This window comes from Cariama cristata, unplaced genomic scaffold (genome assembly GCF_000690535.1).
Source record: "Cariama cristata isolate BGI_N322 unplaced genomic scaffold, ASM69053v1 scaffold22605, whole genome shotgun sequence".
Taxonomy (NCBI): domain Eukaryota; kingdom Metazoa; phylum Chordata; class Aves; order Cariamiformes; family Cariamidae; genus Cariama; species Cariama cristata.
The window spans coordinates 3,007-4,641 of record NW_009617221.1 but is presented as its reverse complement, the minus strand read 5'-3'; the positions used below and the strand labels follow the sequence as shown (position 1 = coordinate 4,641).

At 62.4% G+C, this 1,635-nt stretch overlaps 1 protein-coding gene across 1 annotated transcript; it reads right to left on the bottom strand.

Annotated features, from left to right (window-relative positions):
• Nucleotides 1–400: 400 nt before the first annotated feature.
• LOC104161888 (ras-related protein Rab-11A-like) lies at nt 401–1,459 on the bottom strand (the record flags this gene model as incomplete). Its single annotated transcript, XM_009700463.1, has 4 exons — nt 401–540; nt 787–867; nt 994–1,187; nt 1,264–1,459. Coding segments are annotated over 4 exons (611 nt in total), but the record flags the coding sequence as incomplete, so codon positions are not given.
• Nucleotides 1,460–1,635: the final 176 nt, after the last annotated feature.

The window sequence follows — 1,635 nt, the reverse complement described above, 5'->3', positions numbered from 1 at the left end:
GAAGGGTGCACCCCCTCCGCACCCCACCCTGGAGGGCTGCACCCAAGGGTGCTGCGGGAATGCGATGCCAAACAAGGGAGTCACAATCTTTGGGCTTGTTCACTGCCACCCTGAGTCACCCCGTGACTGTGCCTTCAGGGTGAGACGAGGCAGGGCCACATCCCAAACCATGGGGAGAGAGGGGGGAGACCCTGATGCTTCCTCCCCCCCCCATTTGTGTAGGTCCTACATAAACACAGGGAGAGCAGCACACAGGCAGCGTGATGGTGCACACAAGAGCAGTCGTGCAGAAGCAGCCACCAGCCCACCCTGTTCTGGGGGAGGGAGGGGGCTGCAGCGAGCAGAGGTAGAGGGTGAGAAACACGTGGGGGGGTGTCAGGGTGGGGGCACCCCAAGGTGCTCAGTTATTCTGGCAGCAGGGTGCCTGCCTGCCCTCCTGCTGCGTGGGGAGCACCCGGATGGGCTCGATGGTCGTGGTGGGGCCGAACTCTGATTCCGGCTGCCCGGTGATCTGCCTCTGGGACACGATGCGGTAGATCTCTGCCAGTAGAGAGAGAAGAGAAAGAAGGGGGGGAAGAAATTCTTTAAGTATATATTTCAGTGGGGGACCTGCCCCCTCCCAAAACACACAGCTCAAGGTGTGCAAATGCCCACATCTCCCCACCCAGGGAAGCAGGATCCCACCCCAGAACGTACAGCCAGGGTTCCCAGCAGGGTGCTGGGAGGACACGATGTCCGAAACCATCTCCGTGGTCGTTGTTACCCCCTTTCCTGGTTACCCCTTACCCGAGAGGATGTTGTGGAAAGCCGTCTCCACGTTGGTGGAGTCCAGAGCAGACGTCTCAAGGAAGGACAGCCCGTTCTTCTCTGCAAGGTGTGACAGGGTGAGCTCCGGTGGGTGCCAGGAGACACAGCCCCCCTTAGCCCGGGTGGGTGCCAGGAGCCACAGCCACCCTGGGGTGGGATGGGACAGGGATGGGGTGGGGGAGAGACCTGCAAAGCTCCTGGCCTCATCGGTGGGCACGGCCCGCAGATGCCGCAGGTCGCTCTTGTTGCCCACCAGCATGATGACAATGTTGGCATCGGCGTGGTCCTGCAGCTCCTTCAGCCAGCGCTCGGCGTTCTCGTACGTCAGGTACTTGGCGATGTCGTAGACCAGCAGAGCTCCCACCGCCCCCCGATAGTACCTGGGGGACAACGAGGGGACGAGGTCACAGCAGGGCCCTTGGGTGAGGGACGTGGGTGGGGAGCAAGGTAACTCACGCAGAGGTGATGGCCCGGTACCGCTCCTGCCCGGCCGTGTCCCAGATCTGAGCCTTCACGGTCTTGTTGTCCACCTGGATGCTCCTCGTGGCAAACTCCACCCCGATGGTGCTCTTGCTCTCCAGGTTGAACTCATTGCGGGTGAAGCGGGAGAGCAGGTTGCTCTTCCCCACCCCGGAGTCCCCGATGAGCACAACTGGGGGGGGACACACACACACAAGCACAGCATCAGCCCCCTGCTCCACACACCCAGCAAAGACATTTGCAGCCTGCAAGGCCAACCGTCCCAACAAACCCCCCCAGCCCAGCCTGGCAGGGATCGGGGCGGGGGACACCTCCCCATCTGCCCCCACCCCGGACCCCACCTCTATT